Below are 19,462 nucleotides of genomic sequence, written 5' to 3' on the forward strand. Positions count from 1 at the left end.
TATCATGACAAAATGTGTATATATATATATATATATATATGTATATATATATATATATATATATATATATATATATATATACTATACAAACTAATCATATATTAGGACATTAACTATTACAAACTGCATGATAAATACCAGAAAAAAAAGTGGTTCTTTTAAAGTATCTGCAAAAAGACAAGTCAGTTTCAAGTTAATCACGATTAACATCCTGTGAGCAGCGGGTTCCGTCCTATATTTTGCAATTGTGAGAGACAGATTACTTATTGTGTCATTACATAAGAGTCATATGTACACTACGGCATGGTAATAAGAAATATCTACACTCAACATCGTCCCAGCTTCCTACTGGCATTACCCTTTTTTTCCCCGACAGTTTGAGAACTTTTTTTATGAAGTTGGTCCCTGAATATGTGTGCGGATTTTCAACAGTACGGGTGCTTCCACGACGCTCTTTCACACCTGACACTTCTCCATCTCCAGAAATCTGCTTTCTGTGCTCAGTGGCCGAACACCAAAGCGCGGCTCGTCGTACGGTTGAAACATGCTCCTGCGAAGATACGTGAGAGGATCCTTGCACAGGGACGCAAAGAAAGGCTGGTTTGGGCAAGAATCAAAACGGTGCCAATGCTGAGTGGAAATGGGGCGTTTTGTTTGTAAGAGCACTCCTCATAACATTATAAAAATCAGTAATTCAAGACTCAAAGGCAACCGGCGCATTTATATAGCAAAGGAGTTGTTCCTCGCGGACGATTCGTTCCTCGCAAACTAATCCTTCCAACGACTCGGGAACCCGGAGTCACTCTGGCAAAAGTGTAATTTGCTCGTTGCGCTCGTGACTCATTACCCGCAGCCCGACGCACATGCATTCACTGACTCACGTCTCTCGGTTCGCGAGCCGACCCACTCTTCTGACTCTCGCTCATTGTTCATTGGAACTCATCGTACCTTACCCCAATTCGGTCAAACGAACAAAGAGTCTGGAAATTGAGGGAATCTTTTTATGAGTCACTGAGTCACTCGACTCATTATTGGATCACTAATAAAGTATAGCCCGCACTGCCCCCTAGTGGGCACGGTACACAGTCGCAGAAGCATGTTTCCAGCTTTTGTCGTGTGTGTATATCCAGTGGTGAAGGGGGAGGGGGGCTGATAGTGATATTGTGTTACTGCGAGCCACTCTCAGCGTTTCATAGAAAACTCTTGCGAGGGGAGACCCGCAACCTCCTCAAACCTCTAGTTGGATACCTTCCTGCTGGGCTTTCAGGTATTTGTATAGCATGTCAAATTGGACAGAGATTTGAAAGAAGACGGGATTTTTTTTTTTTTTTTTTTAATCCCACGAGAACCTAGCTGAGATTAAGAAAACGGAACGCTGGGTGTGCCGTCTGTGTGTTGTGGCGCGCTGCGGCCCGGCGGTCTGGGCAATCAAACCTGCGAGAGGACGCTTTGCATTTGAACGTGTTGTGGATGGTTAACAAGATGCTGCGGTGGGCGCGAATGATCCCACTGGGTATGGAGAGGAAGCGGGTCGGTCTGGGCCGTGGTCAGTGACGCACGGCCGCTCAAACCACGTAGTTGGTGTCGGCCGGGCGGTCGGCGTCCTTCGTGCTCTTGGTGGACGAGGCGTGCTGCTTGTACTTGGGAGCCGACAGGCGATGGCCACTGGGGGCGCTGCCCCTATGCCCTGAGAGAGGAGGCGGAGGAGGAAGGAATGAGAAGTCATAGAGGTGGAGGGGACAAGAGGCAAAGTTTGACATTTAACCATAAAATGGCACACCTGGCAACGCCCCCACTGCCCCCCTCCCTCCTGGGTAGGCTGCACTTGTGAACACACCGGCAGCAGAGACAGAGCGGCAGTGTCCAGAATGAGCAACTCGGAGGAGGAGCAAGGTCATACTAGTTTTAAAGAATGACTCTGTACTTAAAGACGGGAAACACCACAAACTTTATTATTTATTTAGATTACGGACTACTTGCCACATTTATTGTGTTTTTGATTTTATCTCAATTGTATTCAAGTGAAATGTTTATTGAATCAGCTGCACCTGTTCACTTCTTACTTACATTTCAAGTGCTGTGCAATGTTCATAACAAAAAAATATTTTTAGCATTTTATCTTTTTATATTATTACCCCTATTTTTCTTTGATATTAATGTTGTTAAAAAAAGACAATGCTTAATGCTGCTAAGAACAGCATTTAGAGAACAGCATTTTCGTTGGAACATTTTTTTTTACAATGCAGAATTTTATTTTAAGACTAGGGCAATTTCATTTCACCAACACATATTTTTAATGCATCATGGCATACAACTGTCTTCTTCGTATAAAAAAAGCATATAACAGAAATTGTGATCTATATCATGGTATGAAATATTTTATCGTGATAACATTTTTGGCCATATCGGCCAGCACAATTGCCACTCATTGGAAATCCCCTGCCACTTTGGAAATCAGAGAGAAGAAAGAAGCGTGTTCACTGAAGAGGTCAACTGAAACTGTCACAGTTTTAGTTACATATATACAGTATAGCCATATACATATATACACAGACGCCGCATTGAGCGCTTCACAGCTCGTCGCTGCGATACGTCAATGTCACCGCCATATTAGAACTGGCAACACTGGCCTGTAAACAAATACAAGTAAACGGGGGAGCTGCGTTTTTTCTGGATAAAAAAGCACTATAACGTTTACGTTTCTCAACCCATTTCAATGAGTCGTTTTTATATTCAAGGGTTTGTTATGGACGTGGGGTAGATCGCTCCACCGTCCGTCATTTCATTTAACGGTTGTGCATTGTTTGACGCACTTCCTGTGACGCACTGTCGTAAATCCATCATTTTCCCGGGAGATGGTTCGCGGTGGCAGTCCGAATGCAAAGTGATACGGAGGCTTAAAAGGAACCAATCTAAACGCCGATGGCGTCTGCGGTGCGGGGATGGTGTGGTTTGAGAGCCACACCTGACCTGGATCTCGTCAAGTCAAGTCAAGTCACACTTTATTTATAGAGCGCATTTCATACCAGGGCAACACAATGCGCTTTACAAAGAAATACAAGAAAGAAAGAAGGAACGTAGTTGTCAACCGGTCATTACAAAAGAATGCCCCTCAAACAACAGCAACAACAAAAGCAACAACAAAGACAACAATAAAAGCAACTTCAACCGCAGTGGCAGCAACAGCAACAGAAAACAACAACAGCAGCAACAACAGCCACAGAAACAGCAACAACGGCGGCAGCAACATCGACACCAGCAGCAGCAACAGCAAAACAACATTAAAAACAACAGCAGCAACGCACACGCAAAGACGTCACCGGAACCGGAGGTGGTAGCTCTCACCGGAACCGGAGAGGTCACTCAGGTTAGAGATGGTTACGTCGAGGTCTAAGATTACGTTAAGTCGAGGGAAAGGTAAGTGAGGTATTTAGGGACCCAGGATCAGAGTGGCTGCATTACCTGTTGCTCGTTGGTTGGTCTAACGGGCAACAGGTTAAAACCCCCATCCCCACACTCACTCAGGAGAGAGGAGCCCTTGTCATGACACTTGTCCATCTGCTCCGGGGCTTATTCCATCAAGCCCCCTAACCAAAATAAACTTGTGTTTTTCTACAGCCCCGTCTTCTGTGCCGGAGGACCGTGAACACGCCACTTGGATGGCGCGTGGCAGGCGAAACTGCCACCGCGTCATTATTCTACAGCCATTAAACTGTGCAATTAACATTAACTTCATAATAAGTCAAAGCAAAAAAGTTGTCCATTGCTCCTTTAATGTCGAGCCGAGCGGTTTGGCCGCCTCTTGAGTTCAAGATCCAACATATTATTTGTGTCGTGAATGGAATTGTCATAAGAATTATTCGGAATGCAAACTGTAAATCTGTCACAAGCAAGGACGCATAGAGCATAAACTCAATGCAAACCCCAGGTATGTGAGCAGTTGTAATTAGTCACACATTTTCCTACAGGTTGAGGCAGAAAAAAAAGCTGCTTTTGTACTGGGCTGAGGGTGTCTTACACTCTGACTTACTCTTGTTGCAGTAGCGTCCATGCCATCCGTCCTTGCACTGGCACTTGTTGGGCTCCACACAGCTCCCGTGGGCTCCACAGTTGGGCTCACATATAGCTGTGAACACACACACACACACACACACACACACACACACACACACACACACACACACACACACACACACACACACACACACACACACACACACACACACACATACACACACACACACACACACACACACACACACACACACACAGTGATGCACAAGAAAATGCATGTACATGAATATAGACAGTCAAATGTAGAGCTGGCTTTTGAGATTTCCTCTGCTTTAATGGAACCCAGATTGTTCTGAGGCGTTTAATGCTCAATTTTGATACCTAAGTCACGACGTGTGCACGTAAGAGTAAATAGTTAAAAAATGTTATTAGAAAGCGGTATAGGACCTACAACTCAGTATTTCTGATGTATGTATAAATAAAAAGATCAAAATCTGTGTTGGTACCAAAAGTATTTGAATAAAGTACAGCCCTAGTTGAAGGCCATTTCGGAGGTTTTCAATGGTTTTTCTACTGCACTCTTCCTGCAGGCAATTTCCAGCACCAAAATGTTGACCAAATTAGTCAAACTCTTGTTAAAACTTTATGATGATTTGAGCATCCGAGTGTGGGCAGTGGTGGTGGGAATCTGCTTTGTTGCCATGGTCGTGGCCCTTAAGTGACGCAATCATCATCCAAGAAGTGAAGGCCCCATGAAGCCTGGACACTGGGCACTTACCTTTGGTGCAAAGATCTGCATGGAATCCTTTGCTGCATTTGCACTTGTTCACACCGGTGCATTTCCCACCGTTTTGACAGGGCTGGCGACATTTACCTACAAATACACGCACAAGTGAATTCGTAAATTAGTAAATAACCGTGTTCAGTGTTGTTCCAAAGGACAGACAGGTGTGAGTTTTGCAGGTGGCGTTGGTATCGCCATATTTAGTGTTGCGGGTCCCATTTGCCATTGTATTGCAGCAGAGGAGCAGATGGGGGATACTGTCCTACATATTTCAATGGACATTAAGGTGGTAGGTGAGTGTACTCCTTGCCAGAAAAGGTGGATATATTCCATTTAGCTGTGTATAATCACTACACCACTGTGCTACACTAGCTAGCAAGCAAATCTGCCCTTTGTAGTTCTTCCAACAAAGGGGCTAGCTACATTGCAATGAAGCTAGCTACTTTGCAAAATGGCTAGCTACTTTGCAAAATGGCTAGATACTTTGCAAAGAGGCTAGCTACTTTGCAAAGTGGCTCAATCCTTTGCATAGTGGCTAGCTACTTTGTAAATAGGCTAGCTACTTTGCAAAATGGCTAGCTACAAAGACTGCTTTGGCCAGCCACAAAAGAGTTATTTAATTCCGTCTGGTCATGAAATGACCCTTTAAGGAGACAGCACATAAAGTTGTCTGCCTAAGCAGGCCAGGTTCCCCGCGCTACACCTTCGATGTTGGGTGGCGTGGTTCTGAAGCGGTTGCATTACTTCGGGGCACGGCTTTCACTAAGATAATGGCACGTCAACAAAATGGAAAGGGAAACGTGACACCTTTCCAAAGCGGCGGCCTGGCCTGAGTGCGGATCATCTCAAGAGGATTCCGTTCCACCTGCTTGTTTGATCGACGCCTACTGGATTTCAGCAGTCGCTTTGTTCACCCAAGCGTTTGCGAAACTCATATCCGTGGAAATAAAGACAATAGGGAATGCTGGGAGAGGAGAGACGGAGAGAGAAGAGGCGGCCACAGCTGACATTTAACAAAGCCGACCAGCGTTCGATTCTCCTCCGTTGTTTCCCTCTCAACACACCAGCTCAATGGGACATCTCAAGGCGGCGTTGCGTTTTAGAAGCGGCCCTTTGATATGGTCTCCGCGTTTTCCAATGTCAGATGTGAGCCGTTAACGTGGCGGCTCCGGTTTTTTAAAACGGAGGATGAATCAACCCAAGCATCCTGTTGTTTGATCTGCGTCGAGCTTTGTGCCCATTATGGTTCACCGAGACGCTATTAACTGCGGTCTTTTAAATACAGGGCCTGGTTATATTTATATACATTGGTAACTAAACAGTGGACCAATTAGGGGAGATTCCCACAGCCATGCATAACACCAGCGCGCCGCGTTACCGTGACCTCATAGGACACGCCGGCTAATTGGCACTTGCACGTTGCCGAAAATAAAACGACTATGTGTGTTGTTAATCGTTGCGCTTGGGCTTCGGGCGCCAGCTGCTTCCTCTGCACACACAGTGGCAATGAAACGGCGTAGCATCACTTGTTTACCTCTGCCGGGCTCAGGGGGCAACAAGCCACAGTCGACGGAGACGTATCGTCAATGAGTTACATGCACATTCACCCTCTGATTACTGGTAATAACACGGGTTATGCCATATATCCAATGGGAGGCTTCACATGTATATAGTACGAGCTCTCAACAATGACAAACTGATCTACATGTAGTGTACATACAGTTTCCTCCACACTTACATGCCAATGTATATCAACAGTGAGTATGCTATTGGATCAGCCCCAACATTAAAACCACCACTAAAGCCAAAACAGCTCTGACCCGTGGAGGCATGGACTCCACGAGACCTCTGAAGGTGTCCTGTGGTATCTGGCACCAAGACGTTAGCAGCAGATCCTTTAAGTCCTGGAGATTGTGAGGTGGAGCCCCCATGGATCGGGCTTGTTGTTCCAGCACATCCTACTGACGCTTGATGGGACACTAACCCCGGCCATCCACATGATTCATCAGACCAGGCCAACTCCTTCCATTGCTCCATGGTCCAGTTCTGACGCTCATGTTTGTAGGTGCTTTCGGTGGTGGACAGGGGTCAGTTTGGCAAGCTGATGCACTGTGTGTTCTGACACCTTTCTATCATAGCAGCATCAACTTTTTCACCAATTTGTGCCACAGTAGCTCTTCTGTGTGATCGAACCAGAAGAGTTAGACTTCACTCCCCATGTGCATCAATAAGCCTTGGGCGCCCATGACCCTGTCGCCGGTTCACCAGTTGTCCTTCCTTGGACCACTCTCTGTAGGTACTAACCACTGCATACCAGGAACACCCCACAAGACCTCTTGTTTTGGAGATGCTCTGAGCCAGTCGTCTAGCCATCACAATTTGGTCCTTGTCAAAGTCGCTCAGATCCTTACGCTTGACCATTTTTCCTGCTTCCAACACATCAACTTGAAGAACTGACTGTTCACTTGCTGCCTGATATATCCCACCCCTTGACAGGTGCCATTGGGACCAGATGAGCAATGTTATTCACTTCACCTGTCACTGGTTTTAATGTTGTGGCTGATGGATGTATATACCGTACATTTCAAACTCTAATCATGCTCATGGTGATTAACAAATTAGTAGTAGGCTAATAACACAAATATATAGCTGGCTTGACCTGGCCATATATCTAAGTTTATAATAGTAGTAATTTGAAAATTATAAAAATGGTATTATTATAGCCATTGGTATTGACTTTTTAAATTGCTTTTGATTAATTAAAAATATTATATGTATTAGTATAATATTATTTTAAATATTATACATTTAGATTTTAATTATTTTCATTTGTATTCTTGTTACTGTATTGGTATTGCCTTTTGTTAAGATGTGAGCTGTTGTTAGACAGCTCACATCTTAGTGATCTTAGTGATTTCTTAGCGATCTTAGTGATTTCCTTCCTATCTATCTGTCTATCTATCTATCTATCTATCTATCTATCTATCTATCTATCTATCTATCTATCTATCTATCTATCTGTCTGTCTGTCTATCTATCTATCTATCTATCTATCTATCTATCTATCTATCTATCTATCTATCTGTCTGTCTGTCTATCTATCTATCTATCTATCTATCTGTCTGTCTGTATCTATCTATCTATCTATCTATCTATCTATCTATCTATCTACCTATCTATCTATCTACCTATCTATCTATCTATCTATCTATCTATCTATCTATCTATCTATCTATCTGTCTATCTATCTATCTATCTATCTATCTATCTATCTGTCTATCTGTCTATCTGTCTATCTATCTATCTATCTATCTGTCTATCTATCTATCTATCTATCTATCTATCTATCTATCTGTATCTATCTATCTATCTATCTATCTATCTATCTATCTATCTATCTATCTATCTATCTATCTATCCATAATAATTTTAATCTGTAAAAGTTGTTCAGTACCATTAACGGCACTTTAAATTGCCTTTTAAACATACAATTAACATTCAGAAAAGAAAGGAAACTAAGTGTTTGTTGGATTAAAAAAAGGTTGAAATTGCAAAAAAAAAAAAAGCCTCACTTAACCCCCAAACAAAGCAGCACTCACTGAGCTCACAGCGACTTCCCTCGTAGCCGGTGGGACAGATGCACTTCCCGGGGTGGAAGCACGTGCCTCCGTTCAGACAGGTGGCGCTGCAGTTTGCTGCGGAGAGACGAGGGGGCAGCCGCACATCAGCCCCGCGTTGTTTAACAAAAAAAACAACAAAAGACCGAACGGCCGGGGAGGAGAGAGAGCTGTACCTTTCTCACAGCTGTTGCCGTAGTAACCCGGCGGGCAGATGCACACGCCGGGGCTCATACACAAACCGCCGTTGGAGCATCTCGGAACGCAAAGGGCTGGTTGGGGAGAAGGATCAAAGAAAACAACATTTAAACCATTCCATTTGCCACCGTGAGGGATGAGCGGTAGAGCCCAGACGCTAGACCCAAACGATGCAAAATAAATGTCATTTTGAAGTGAATCTAAGGGCGCCTTCACACCAACCCTGTTTGCTGCCTTTTAATCGAACCGCGGTGCGTTTACTACGTTAGTCCGGTTCGTTTGGAGAGGTGAGAGGCACGCATTCGAACTCTGGTGCGGACCAAACAACATGGTTCTCCTGAAAAGACGGGACTCGGCCTGGTTCCAAGTGAACCTACGGTCTGGTTGGTTACATGTGAGAACGCAATCTGACTTAAAATAGGAAGCAAACCAAAATACAGTACATTGTGGGTTGGAAACGGGTATTTGATCGGAACACCAAATCATAAGAATCAAAGCTCGGATCGCACTATGCTGCTGTTGCTCCGTGGTTGTCCTGACTGTGATTTTATGACAGAAAGTGATTTTCCCTCATTCATGGTTTTCTTTTCTTTTTCTGGATAACGCGTTGAAATGATCCCCCCTCACCACCCCAGTGGCGTTACAAGGCTTCACGTTAAAATGGAGGGTGAGGCAAGCGCCTCTACGGACACACGGGAACGGCGGTCTTGATGGAAGATCCCAGGTATTGGACAACGGATGTGCGTACGCACGGCTACATCATTGCGTAGACTGTCGGTGCGCCTCATCAGCGTTGATCAGCTGTCTGTACCTTTGATTTCCAGTTTTGCCCCGACATCTGGAGTGCTGCTGGTCTTTATTGCTTTTTAGTGTTTGTGATTCACGCTGTTATGACGGAAGATGACAGCCAGCGCGAACGGTGACGTCACCGCTGATCGGATGAATTTTCCCACAAAATCTTCTGTCCAATAGATGAAAGACCTGTACGCAGTGTTGCCGACTTGGCGACTTTCTCGCCTTTCTCAAAAGCACCTCGCGACCAGTTTAGCGACTTATTCAGGCGATCAGGTAAAAGGCGAGCGATAGATTCAAATATATTATATTGTGATTCATTCCCATACATCATGCTGCTCAGAGTAATCGGAGTCCACGGCTCTTCTGCCAACAGCGCCGGGGTCACTCCCTCTCCTCTTTTGGAAATAAAGTCAAAGTCAATAAAACAAAGAGCGTCTGAAAAGTTGCTAAATCTAGTGAGAAAGTTGCCAACTTGGCAACACTGCGGAGAGCGATTCAAGAGCAACAATTCACTCTTGAATCAGACCAAATCTAGCGATCTATAGGTGTGAAAGCGCGAAAGACCGAACAGGTCTATGAACGACCGTTGGGAAATGATCACATTTTTGTCAAACTTTCGGGGAAAGCAAAGGACATGAATAGCCAGACGTACCCTTTTCACAGTGCGGCCCGTAGAAACCGTCCTGGCACTCGCACACCTGCCTCTCGTTGCAGAAGCCCCCGTTTCGACAACCCCCCGGACACTTGGCTGTGGAGATGGACATGTAGCTGAATTCATATTAACATTTAATCACACTCATGAAGTCAACTTTGTAATGATATTTGTAATGTATTATTGTATTATTTTAATGTATTACGTGCAGAAAAAATTTAAATGTTTATATTTCTCCATATAGAAGCCATAGTATACTTTCAGAATATAATAAAGAAGATAATAATATAATATATATTATATAAGAATATAAAGAATATAATATACGATAATAAGCGTATTCATGCAGTATTTGTTGAGTATACTGAGAAGTGTGTTTTTTGTAGTTTTTAGTTACTTTTATATACGACTTTAAAGTACAGCTTTAGTATACTGGTTATTTATATGCTGTAAGTATAGTGTAAGTAGGGTTAAAAGTACGTCATTTTAATCGTCAAAAGTAATGAAAATAGACATGACAATGTATTTGTTATATATTTAGTGTGTTAGAGGTTGAGGAAGATGTGCTCAAATATATTTAATCTACTAAGTATACTTGAACACATTTAAGTATCCCTTTTTTACTTGGTGGAGTGAACTTTTTTTTTTCACAGTTTCTGTTCACAGTTATTACTTTTTCATTAGTTTGCCTCATTATTTGACACTTTGGCCACGTCTAATATAGTATCCGACATTGAAAAATTATATATATATGATAGAAAATAAGGAAAAGCATAATAGGTCCCCTTTAAAATTTAGTTTTCGAATTGGCACCTAATAATCTATTACGCCGAATTGGGAAGATCTCCAGTCTATTAACTACGGTATGCATCCCTCAGATTTTCACTACTACAACCACCGGACACTTTTTAAGTGTGATTTTGTTTTGCTTCCTGTAACTGATACGCTCTAATCCCTACCAGCCTGCAGCCACGGTGTCAGTAGCGTTATCCAGCTGTCACTGCGCTAACAGCCCGCTTCCTGTGCTGGAAATGCCAGCGCTCGGAAGAAACAGTACACTGTATGTGGTATGTTTATACCCCTGTCAGGTTCTGTGTGTACGTGGGTTGGGTGTGTGTGTGTGTGTGTGTGTGTGTGTGTGTGTGTGTGTTTGTGTGTGTGTGTGTGTGCGCGCGAGTTTGTATACACGCTTTCCATGTGTTGCGAATGCCCATTTGTGTGCATTTGGGCTTGTTACACGTGTTCACATACATGCCCCAGTGGCAAAAAAAAGTATACTTAAGTTTGTTATCTGAAAGTATACTGAGGATATTTAGTTTATTTGGATATATATTTAACATAGTTATTGCTCCTCTTTTCATGAAATCACAATTAATCTACAAATGTTGTGTTGAATTGAAACCACTTGTTGTACTGAAGATAGGCTTCAATCTATAAAAAATATATTTTTCATGTATTTTTGGTTACTTTTGATGACCAACCACACAAACACTTTAAACAAGTATGTATAGATTTTAAGTTTGGTTAATGTTTCTATATACTTTTTATAAGTGTACTTACATTAGACTTACAGCATATTAAAGACTAGTGTACTAAAGCTGTACTTCAAATTTGTACATACATTTAAGTAAGAAGTAGCAAAACATACACTTCAAGAATACTCACCAATGATTACAAATGCGTAGAAATATACTTCTAACAAACTTTATGTACTAAAAATATAAATTCAAAATGGCAAAATATAATTATTTTTCCCTTGGGCAAACAATTGTGTGTCTGTCTGTTTGATGTATGTTGAGTGAAGGGTATTAGAGCATGTTTGCAGTGTGTGTGTGTGTGTGTGTGTGTGTGTGTGTTTTTGTGTGTGCGCGTGTGTCTATGTGTGTGTTCTGCCCCGTCGCTCCTCTGAACTGTGGCCCTGGAGCCGCAGCTGACAGTGTCACATGACATCATAACCTGGCAATGGCCTTGTGCAGGTGGTGTCACTCACCAGTTCCACAACGTCCCAAAAAGAACCCCCCTACCCACTCCCCTCCCACTCCCCCTCCCCCCAGTGGGGATCCTGGTCCCACTTCAGACAGTTTGACGGCGCAGCGAACGATCCCCTTCGCAAGCGCCCCCGAAAACCGCGTGGAGCAGCTTCGAGTCACTTCCAATACAAAGTCCTCGGGCTCCATGCATTTTGATGCTCCGTCCAGAAGTTGTTTTTTTTTTGTTGTTTTTTTCCCCCATCTGCGACTTCACCCTCTGCCAGCTCTCTGTCGCTCTCATGCCTGACTGGAAACACACGCACAACCGAGAGACTGAAGCTGAAGTTCTGTCACGTTCAGCCTCTTCCTCCGCAAGAAAAATCCCGAAGAAACCTCGACGGGCCCAGAAATCTTGAAAATAAACAACAGTCTGCTCTGGCTGGTCTCGAATCCCCTCGACAAGATCGTGAGGCTTGCTTTGAGGAAACGCAGTGTGTCTTCAACTATCTTACTTTTGAGAAAACAGTTAACTCCTTGGATTTCTTTCCAGTAAATTAAGCGACTTTTTAAGAGGACGGCCGACCTTGGACAAGTCTTTGACAGGACAAGTCGACACCTTTCAATATGTTAAGATTTTCTTTCGATAATGCCTATCACAAGATATAGTATGAACGAAAATCTTCTTTCCCCGTTGGCAGATACGTTTTCCTGATCATTTCTCTGGTGCGTTTAGTTTTGTTTTTCTTCTTTTTTGACACGGACTTATTTTGTGCCAGTTGGGCGCTTTTGCCGACTTTTGCCTCACCACGACGGGGTGGCGACGGGGACGCCATGTGACATGATGCCACATCATATGCGAGTGTGTCTTCAATGTAAGCGCCAGGAAAGGCACCAGAGCCAGGCTGCACTTAAACATTCCAGCGGCAAAGCCAGGCGCACATGGGCTCCCGATCAGGTCCAATTACTTCTTTCATTGGTGACGCAGGCCCTGCTGTATCTGCCGGGATCTATGGCGGACATACTGATTCCGCAAATACAACAACGGACTCGCTCGGGACAACGTGAGATACGCTGAGATGCGAAAGTAAATTGATGGCCTTAATGGGTAATACAGTAAATAGTATGTATTCAAAATAATGAAATACGGCGTAATCTTTCAGGGCTGGGTTGGCTTCTCAAATTTCATCCAGGGGCCGGGGCCCCAAGGTCGGAGGCTCAACTTTGGGTCTGAATGCTGTTTTCGTGATTGAATTATCAAATCAATAAAATTAGCTTAGAGCAAAACATACATTACAGCACTTTTGGCATACTCTCGAGTTAAGTCATATCAGCTTGGAACATGCAAAATGCAAATGGTGGGCTTGCATTGGCAAAAGGGTGGAAGGCTGGCAAATTTTAGGCGACCTTGCCAATGCTGTGTTAATGTTGACCCAACGTTGGCAAATGTCCCGAACAATTTCCAGCCTTCCCAATGTTAAACCAACAATGGCACTGTGTGGTCGACTACCGCTGCTGATTCTTACCTCTCTGGCAGGTCTTGAAGAAAATGGCGTTGTGCGGCGTCCTGAGGATAACGTTGCCGCCAGCGTCCATTACCAGGATGGTCACCTCGAATGCGGCGACGCCGTCCTGGTCTCCAAGACAGGGGAAGCCCACCTGCACCACTAGCGCACACAGAACACACAGACGCTGTAGTAACCTGAACTGTCGGAAACACCAGGGCCCCAAGTTGAAAACAAGCCACGTCCGTGGGAAACGGCCGCGGCGGTGTAGCAACAGTTTAGCCGGTTCGCCGCTCACCGGATGGCTTGTGTGGCACGGTGCCGAGCAGCGGCACGTTGACGGTTGGATTGTCCATGATGTCTTTGTCCAGGGAGCGCAAGGTCTGGAATTCGTAGAAATACTCGGCCTGCAACACACACAGGGCACGAGGGAGACACTGAAACAAGCTTAGGAACAGCCGGCCTGATTCTCTGCGGTCATTTAGGTTCCAAATCACACATCGTTACTGGTGCCGGACATTGGCACGGGTGGACGAGCTTCAGAAAGTAAAAATCATCTTTTTCATGTTTTTTCCCATGCGACCAAACAGCTGATTTTACTCATTAGTTGACTGGAACCCTAACCCTTACCCTAACCCTGGAACCCGGGGAGGACTTACTTTCTGAGGGTGGAGGTTCCACCGCTGCCTACAGGGAATCAACATTTGCTGCCTTTGATGATTGAAGCCGACTTGTCGCTCGCCTCCACAGCCAGAGCTCACTTTTTGCTAACCTGGGTTCTGGGGACGATGGGGTCTGGTAAAGTGTGATATGCTTTCGCTGCTGACATTGGTGTCATGATTGATCCAAGCACCTGCTAAGTAAGGCCAAGTGCTGACTCACGGAACTGAATAGTTCCCAAAGAAACCATTCCGGACGGATGTGCGGACTGAGTCAAAGTCAACACAGTTCATATGCCGGCTGGCCAGGTGTGAGATTTACCATGAGCCGCCCAAAAGAAATAATAACAAACAAACAAAACTATATATATATATATATATATATATATATGTGTGTGTGTGTGTGTGTGTGTGTGTGTGCGTGCATGTTTGAAGGCTCTGTTTGAAGGGTCTTATTTGCGGGAACAAGTGTATCTACTCTCACCACCCACCCACACACACTTACACAAGGGACACAATCTGGGGCCCCTAACCCCAAATAACATCTCCTTCCTTTGAAAATTACACACTTGTCAAACGGTTGCGGCGGCACACACACACACACACACACACACACACACACACACACGCACACACACACACGTCACACACATATCGGAGGAAAAAAAGGCCAGAAAGGAAGATGAAAGCTCAAAAACAGAGAGAGAGAGAGAGAGAGTGAGAGAGAGAGAGAGAGTGAGAGAGAGAGAGAGAGAGAGAGAGAGAGAGAGAGAGAGAGAGAGGCCGATTTTTCTCTCCCCAGTGTATGAAGCACGTCCCGTTTGATGAAGGGGAAAGTACACAAGCCGGCGCGGAGAAGGAGGTTAATCCCGCAGTTGAATGGTAATAACCAACACAGATAACTCTCGCGGCCTGCCTTTTATGCCACGGGGCCCTTTGTTCCTAAGCCGCCGCGGCTGGCTTTGAAGTGGCGGGCTAAAGCGAGCCCCGGAAAGAGAAGGGCCCTCTCTCTCGCTCTCTCTGACTCTCGCTACCATTCGCTGACTCGACATGCCATTCACGGATTATGATCTCAGTGTGCGCGGACGCACCATTCGCTCGGGCCCCGGCGTCCGCACAATGGTGGGGGCTGGGGGCCGGCCGCGTGGTTTGTTTTACCTTCATCTGCTTCGCGAGGTGCACGGACACCAAAAAGATCTCACAAGGGGTCGGGGGGCGGCGGCGGCGGTGGGGCGGGGCGGCGTGGGGGGTGTGGCTTTCGTGACTCACGAGCGAGAAGATGACTAACAGTAAATGACCGTTATAATAAAGTCATAATGACTGCTTTCCAGAGCTCTCAGAATGCGTACGGCGGCCTCTGAGATGAGGGGGGTCGGGGGTTCTCGCGATGGCTTCCCACGGCATCGCGATCGGAAGACGGGAGCCTTCTTGAAAAAGGCGATTTTACAAAAAGACAACAGGGCTGTCAAGCGTTTTCTTTGCTAGAAGGACGCAAAGCGGGACCAATCGGAAGCAACAAACGAAAATGAAATAACAAAAAAATGAACTTCAAGTTCCTTCAAGTTAAGAGGTTATTTGTCACATACATATACATTATGTCTACGCTGGGCACGCATCCTGTTCCTCGCTTTACGAGAAGCAGATGATTTCTGTTATTTAAACTGACGTTTCAACAAATTTTCGTACCATACACTTTAATAACGCCGCCTTAATCTAACACCTCCTCCAAAAACCTCACCGACCGACTTTCAGGCTTATTTTTACCTCTAGGCTACAGTAGCAGAGTCTTCTACCGTAGTTCCTCGCTCCCTTACAGTACGTGTACAAATGATTTCCTACCGGTGTGCCATCAGTACTCTGATGTACTGGAGGGCTGCACGTTTTGGAATAAAGTGAGAATCACGATTTTCTTGATTAGAAATGACATCACGATTATTATTTTTTTCACGATTTTCTGGCAGAAACACACACACACGCAAGCATTAATTCACTGAATGAGTGAGTTGCTGAGGAGCGCTTTGAATTGCAGAATTAATCAATGGCTGTGGAAGAGATGTTTGAGCATTTTTATTAAAATAAGATTTAACGCTTTAATAATGGGGAGGTGGGGTGGGGTCTTAATTCAAATAATACGATTAATCATGCAGCCCTACTCCGACCCTCCATTTCATTTTGTTATTTCCAACACTAAAAGGCAGAACTTAAGTGAATATATCACCTACAAAAGTCATCCAAGCGAGATCACGGAGTGTGGAAACTACGCCCGAGGGCGTAACCGCAGGTTCATAAAGTCAAATTTGATTCGCCTTCCGACATTAGGAGTGGGGCCGAACGGAAGTTTGGCTCGGCCGAGCAGGAACGGAGCGCTTATCTTAACAGTGCAAGTAAGCCTGCAGGACGCTGAGAGGCCCAACCTGAGAAGAAATGGTAACGGTAGATATGTTTTAGTTCCAATCTCCCATACCCGCCTTCCGTGACTGTGGCGTTTCTATGAATCATTTCGATTAGAACCCCTGGAGAGCTCTGGGGGGGGGGGGGGGGGGGGACCCACGTCTGTACACCCATACTCATGACCAACGACCATGCACACGCCATAACACCTGCAGGCCCCTTCTATTGGACGCCGCCACCCACCCCCACCCTCCCCCAGACCCCTCCCTCCAATAAAGCACCGGTCTGAGAATTGGACCAGTGTTTTCGATGCGCAGATGGGCCAGATGTTTGGCACATGGCTGCAGAGCTTTGATCCGTGGCGGCAGGCCCACGACACCAAGATGTAAAATACCGCAAGAAGAGATGGGAATTAGAATATTAAAAAAAGGAGAGCGCTCAGAGGCCTCCTCTGTTATCCTGCTCCTCAGATGTTCGGTCATGTTTTGGCCCCGTGCCGGGTTTTTCTTCCCCATCAACTTAATGCGTGAACATTTTTTTTGATTTTATTTTTTTTTTTTACTCGAGTTTCATTTGAACAGGGGCGGGTTTAACAAAAGCCCGACTAAAGAGAGGCTTTTACTTTACACATGCAAACTTGCACAGCTTCCTATTTTTCGAAGGAAATGTTCATACGGAGGATTATTGTATCTTGAAAACAACAATATTTTTGTCGATCGTATAAAGCCAATTTTCTATTTCGAGTAGGTTTCTAGGTTTATTGCATATTGCCAAATGTTTCTATCCTTTAACACATTTTCCGGTTTATTGCCTATTTTAAAAAATGTTCTTATCACTACATTAGTGTTATTATCTATTGTTTTGGCGTGTGCTGTAGTAACACTGTAGTAAAGTATACCCATCCATCCATCCCTCCTTCCTTCCATCCCATACCTGTTCCGTGGCCTGCCAGGTGAAGTTCACATGGTGGATGTTGACGGGAATCGCGGGCATCCGCTGCTGCGCCTTTCTAAAGTCGTGGGTGAACGGAGCCATTTTCCCCTCTGACACAATTAAAACATCCTCCTCAAAACCTATAAGTTAAAAAAAAAAAAAAAAAAAAAAAAGTTGTTTTTAGTACAACTATTTACATTGTCAATTTGCGGATTGGCTTTTGAATTCAGGCAAAAAAAAACCCCCCAAAAAAAACAAAGGAAACCTGCTGCTGTGTGTGGAAGTATAGATATTGCTGCTTACCAATCAGGACCCTCGCCTGGTTGGCATCGATCCACATGTACAGGCTCCCCGGGTCCCGCACGGCTCTGGTTAACAAGCCCCCCAGGAGTAGCAGCAAACACGTCTCCAGGGAAAACATCCACACGGGTGCTCTGTTTGCCATTCTGGCGCGAATCTGAGACTGGTAATCTGGATTTTAACTTTCACGGTTTGCGTGCGCCCTGCCCCGGTCTGCACTCCACGCCGCTGTGGGAACGATGGGATGAAGCGCCAGCGCCGCTCCGCCTTCTGCCCGGTCCCTGCGGAGCGCGCTGCTTTATGTGGACCTGGGGGTGTAGGGCACGCACATGGCCACCAGGCGGCGCTGCTAAACAGACAGATAGATAGATAGATAGACAGACAGACAGACAGACAGACAGACAGACAGACAGACAGACAGACAGACAGACAGACAGATAGATAGATAGACAGACAGACAGACAGACAGACAGACAGACAGACAGACAGACAGACAGACAGATAGATAGACAGACAGACAGACAGACAGACAGACAGACAGACAGACAGACAGACAGATAGATAGATAGATAGATAGACAGATAGATAGATAGATAGATAGACAGACAGACAGACAGACAGACAGACAGATAGATAGATAGATAGATAGATAGACAGACAGACAGACAGACAGACAGACAGACAGACAGACAGACAGACAGACAGACAGACAGACAGATAGACAGACAGACAGACAGACAGACAGACAGACAGACAGACAGACAGACAGACAGACAGATAGATAGATAGAGCCAGGATTCAGGGAAATTCAGGATACGCGATCAACTTGAAAAAAAAATAACTTATCGAATTGAAATAATTTGGCCATATACAGTTAACCTACACATTAACAATAGGAAATACAAATGAACAAGAATGAAAGATTTTGCGATATAAAAAAAAAAAACCCATTAAAAACAATAAACCTCTGTATCAAACAATTCACACACCAAAAAATGGATAGGAATAGGAAATATGAAATTGTACAACCAGGTGGAAAACAGGATAATAATGTAGGTATCGCAGGAGATGAGCGTTTTAACATATCCCTGTCTGACTCAGATCACCCAGGTCAAGCCAGCCAAAGGACGAGTTGTGCAGTCAATGAAAATAGCAGTAGAAGGAGAATAAGTATGGGGGACCTACAATTACTTTGTGTCCTTATGTAATATAGGAAAAAAAAAACATTCTCACCTGCAGAAATGGAGCAATGCCATGTGTGGAGTGAGTCAAAAAGTCAACATTGCTCATGAGCGTTCTGGCAAGTGAGTAAGATAGTGAATAGGTAAGTAAGAAAGTGAGTAAGTAAATAAGCAAGTAAGTAAGTTACTAATTAATTAAATAAGCAAGTAAGTAACTAAGTAAGTAACTTTGTAAGTAAGTAAGTAATTAAGTAAGTAAGTAAGTAAGTAAATAAGTAAGTAAGTAAATAAGTAGAAGTAAGTAAGTAAGTCGAAAGTAAATAGGTAAGTAAGACAGTAATTAAGTAAGTAAGTAATTAAGTAAGTAAGTAGGTAAGTAAGTAAGCAAAAGTAAGTAAGGAAGTAAGTAAGTAAGTAAGTAAGTAAGTAAATAACTAATTAAGTAAGTAGGTAAGTAAGTAAGTAA

General features: G+C 44.4%; 1 protein-coding gene across 1 annotated transcript; it reads right to left on the reverse strand.

Moving 5' to 3' along the window:
- Positions 1–1,565: 1,565 nt before the first annotated feature.
- wif1 (wnt inhibitory factor 1) lies at positions 1,566–17,960 on the reverse strand (the record flags this gene model as incomplete). Its single annotated transcript, XM_080022667.1, has 10 exons — positions 1,566–1,687; positions 4,031–4,126; positions 4,793–4,888; positions 8,398–8,493; positions 8,592–8,687; positions 10,061–10,156; positions 13,554–13,694; positions 13,831–13,939; positions 17,516–17,655; positions 17,819–17,960. 10 exons carry the CDS (start codon positions 17,958–17,960, stop codon positions 1,566–1,568), a joined length of 1,134 nt encoding a protein of 377 aa, XP_079878793.1.
- Positions 17,961–19,462: the final 1,502 nt, after the last annotated feature.

This window comes from Zeus faber, assembly GCF_960531495.2.
Source record: "Zeus faber genome assembly, chromosome: 21".
In the NCBI taxonomy this organism is placed as follows: domain Eukaryota; kingdom Metazoa; phylum Chordata; class Actinopteri; order Zeiformes; family Zeidae; genus Zeus; species Zeus faber.